Raw genomic sequence first — 3,347 nt, forward strand, 5'->3', positions numbered from 1 at the left:
TAAGAGAGGGGGAAGATGGGTATGGGAGGGGAGAGGAAGAGAGGAGAGAGGGTGGGTATAAGAGAGGGAAGGTGGGTATGGGGGGGAGAAAGAGAGGAAGAAAAAGAGAGTGAGAGAGGGAAGAGGGTATGGGGGGGAGAAAGAGAGTGAGAGAGTAAGAGTGTAGAGAGCAGGAGTGAGAGAGGGGGGGGAGTACGAGAGAAGAGAGTGAGAGAGAGTAAGAGAGAGGAGAGAAAGACTAGGGGTGAAGAGAAGTGGGAGTGGAGAGAAGTAGGAAGAGAAGCTGGAGTGAAGAGAAGTAGGAAGAGAAGTAGGAAGAGAAGTTGGAGTGAAGTAGGAAGAGAAGTGGGAAGAGAAGTAGGAAGAGAAGTAGGAGTGAAGAGAGGTGAAGAGACATACAAACAGACAGTAAATGATGATGATGATGTTGCATACACACACACACACACACACACACACACAGAGTCCAACTCATGCCACCAGGAAACATAAACGTTAAGAGATAATTATGATGACATCATCATCATCATCATCAACATTTAACATCCATTTTCCATGCTAGCAGGAGTTGGATGGTTTGACAGGAAGTGGTAATGTGAGGGGCTGCACCAGGTTCTATAGCCTGTTTTGGCTTGGTTTCTACAGCTGGATGTTCTTCCTGATGCCAACTATTTTACAAAGTATACTGGGTGCTTTTTATGGGGCACCATCACCCACACCAATGCTTTTTACGTGACACCCTGAATTCAGGGTGGCCCTGTCTTCTGTAACATTACACAAATATATACAGTGAAGGTGAGAGAGCGAGAGAGAGAGACTGTGTATGTGATGGTGCGAAAGACAGAGGGTGGAAGCAGTAAAGATAGAGACACAGAATATGAATCCTATACAATGATAAACATTGTTAGTGTGTGCATGAAGATGTAGTGTATTAGTGATTAAACCAAACCAACCCGTGAACTCTTCACTACTTACCTCTCGTCCGACAGCTGCTATTTGACCTTCGTCCATACAGGTTTCTGTGACAACGTCTGTTAATGAACCTCCAGCAAGATATTCCATCACCACCTGTGTATATAATTAATCATTTGGTAACGACTTAGTACAGGAGTCTCAAGACAATTTACTTTGTATAGAAAAGTAATACAGTGATGTATAAACAACAGACCTAATTCCATAAAACGAAATAACTTACCCACAACTCTTCACCAACCAAATAACTATCCAAATAGTTTACAATATTTGGATTTTGGTTTTCCCTCATGACGAGGATTTCATTGATAATAAGTTCTTTTTTCGGCTGCTGAGAAAGATTCATTGTTTTAATAGCAACTTCCCGACCAGTTGCAATTTCTATAGCAATAAAAACAGTTCCTGACGCACTGAAAGTAAAACGAAATATAAAAAATAATAATACAGCAATACAAAAATAATTTTACAAATTTAAAATAACTTTAATACTTTCATTACCAATAGTTCTACAGAATGTTTTAATTAATTTTGGAAATAATTAAAAAATTAAAAAAAATTTAGTAAAATGACTTTCTTACAGTCTTTGTAACATAAACTAATAAAATGTTTTTAAAGTTATAACCAAATGTTTTAATTAAAATACAGACTCTTTAAAATGAGACACTTTTGTATTTGAGAAACAGAGGTTACAAAAACTAGAATGTCAGAGAGGAGGCAGGGTTTATGTTCATTAAATTACTATTAAATTGAAACCAACATAAGAGATATAGATGATGACACTGACCACAGTATATTACTGGTACATATTCTACCATTTCTATATTTCAAAGGTTAGTTAGAGCCAAACTATTCAATACAGAGAGTATTGAAAATAAAACATGATGTTGGTAATGATGATGATCATGATGGTCATATGGTAGCATTTACAAACATGACACTATTATAATGGAGGTGTAGAAATTAGTGGTGTGGCACTGATGGCAGCAACACCTTGAGAGCACAGGTGTGGTTGTGAGGTTTAGATGCTTGCTTCCTAACCATTTGGTCTTAGGTTTAATCCTACTACATGGCACCTTGGGCAAGTGTTTTCTGAAAGAAATCCATTGTGTGTGTATAAGTATGCATATAAGTATATGTATAAGGTACATGTTTGTGTGTACCCTTGCCAAGATATCATGTGATGGTTGTAAGCAGTGTTGTTCATTTCTAGTCATCCATGAAAAATATACCTGACTATAGGGAAATATCACCTTTGCTTGAAAAACAAGTGAAGGGTGGTAATAGGAAGAGCACCCAACTATAAAAATAGCTGCCTCAACAAATTCCATCTGACCTATGCAAGCATGGAAAAGTGGATGTGAAATGGAGATGGCAATGGGCATTATGAATTAATACAGGTGAGGGAGAAACAGGGTTAATCAAAGATGGATATTGTTTTAATTTTCCTGATAAGTATGGAAGACAACACTGGACATATTTCAATATTATTTTGATAACTCAGAGAAGTTGCCACCAACTAAGATGTTTTGGTTACAATGGTGATGATGATGATGTTATGATAGTGTTTATAAACATGACATTCTTAACTATAATGAAGGCGCTGAAATTAATGTGGTGGTGATGATGATGATGATGATAATGGTGGTGGCAGCAGATAGAACTTACCCTTGACCAATTTTTTCCATTTTTGTATATTTCCTATTTGGGTCTCCTATAGTTACTATGGTCCGCAGTTTTTCTACAATTTCTTCATCACTCATCTTCTTCTTTTTCGGCTTCTCCTTCTGACCACCTTGTGTAGCACCATTGGTCTTGTCTTCAGGCTCAATTGGTTTAGTATACTGGAAAGGACATACATACATATATATAATATATATATATATACATGGGTTGGACAAAATAATGGAAACACCTAGTATCATAGCTTCATAATTTTGAAATATCTATAAAACCATCAAAAGCTTGTTTATTTTTATGTTTTTTCATTTATTATTAGTGTTGCTTAACCCTTTCGTTACTATATTTCTGACCAAAATACACCCCTCATGAGTTTCAATTAAATTCTAAAATAATCATGAATTTAGACTAGTCTCATTAAACACCTGTAACTTTTTTATTTATCAACATATTAATGTGATATTTGGAACATAATTAAAGAAAGGGTTCTTAATCAATTCTATTGCATAATTTTTGTCTCAAAGTTCTCCACGTACTGGGTGTGTGTGTGTGGGGGGGTGTACTGCTAGTGTCTCTCATGTAAATATTGGTTCAGCTTCACGAATCGTACTCGTTCATAATACTGGAAATATATTCATCGCCAAAAGGTTCCTGATCGCTCCAGTAATTTGTTATTCTGGGTAACTGTCTAATATCCA

At 36.5% G+C, this 3,347-nt stretch overlaps 1 protein-coding gene across 10 annotated transcripts in view; it reads right to left on the bottom strand.

Annotated features, from left to right (window-relative positions):
- LOC106875408 (serine/threonine-protein kinase PAK 1) overlaps positions 1 to 3,347 on the bottom strand; it is a 189,948-nt gene that overhangs the window by 14,519 nt on the left and 172,082 nt on the right. For all 10 annotated transcript variants that reach the window (XM_014923521.2, XM_014923522.2, XM_014923523.2 and 7 more), the window contains 3 exons: positions 2,638 to 2,813; positions 1,196 to 1,382; positions 976 to 1,068 (listed from right to left, as the gene is read on the bottom strand). In XM_014923521.2, the coding sequence (XP_014779007.1) occupies positions 976 to 1,068; positions 1,196 to 1,382; positions 2,638 to 2,813 (456 nt within the window). The remainder of the gene's footprint in view (positions 1 to 975; positions 1,069 to 1,195; positions 1,383 to 2,637; positions 2,814 to 3,347) is intronic.

The sequence above is a fragment of the Octopus bimaculoides genome, chromosome 19, assembly GCF_001194135.2.
Source record: "Octopus bimaculoides isolate UCB-OBI-ISO-001 chromosome 19, ASM119413v2, whole genome shotgun sequence".
Classification (NCBI taxonomy): domain Eukaryota; kingdom Metazoa; phylum Mollusca; class Cephalopoda; order Octopoda; family Octopodidae; genus Octopus; species Octopus bimaculoides.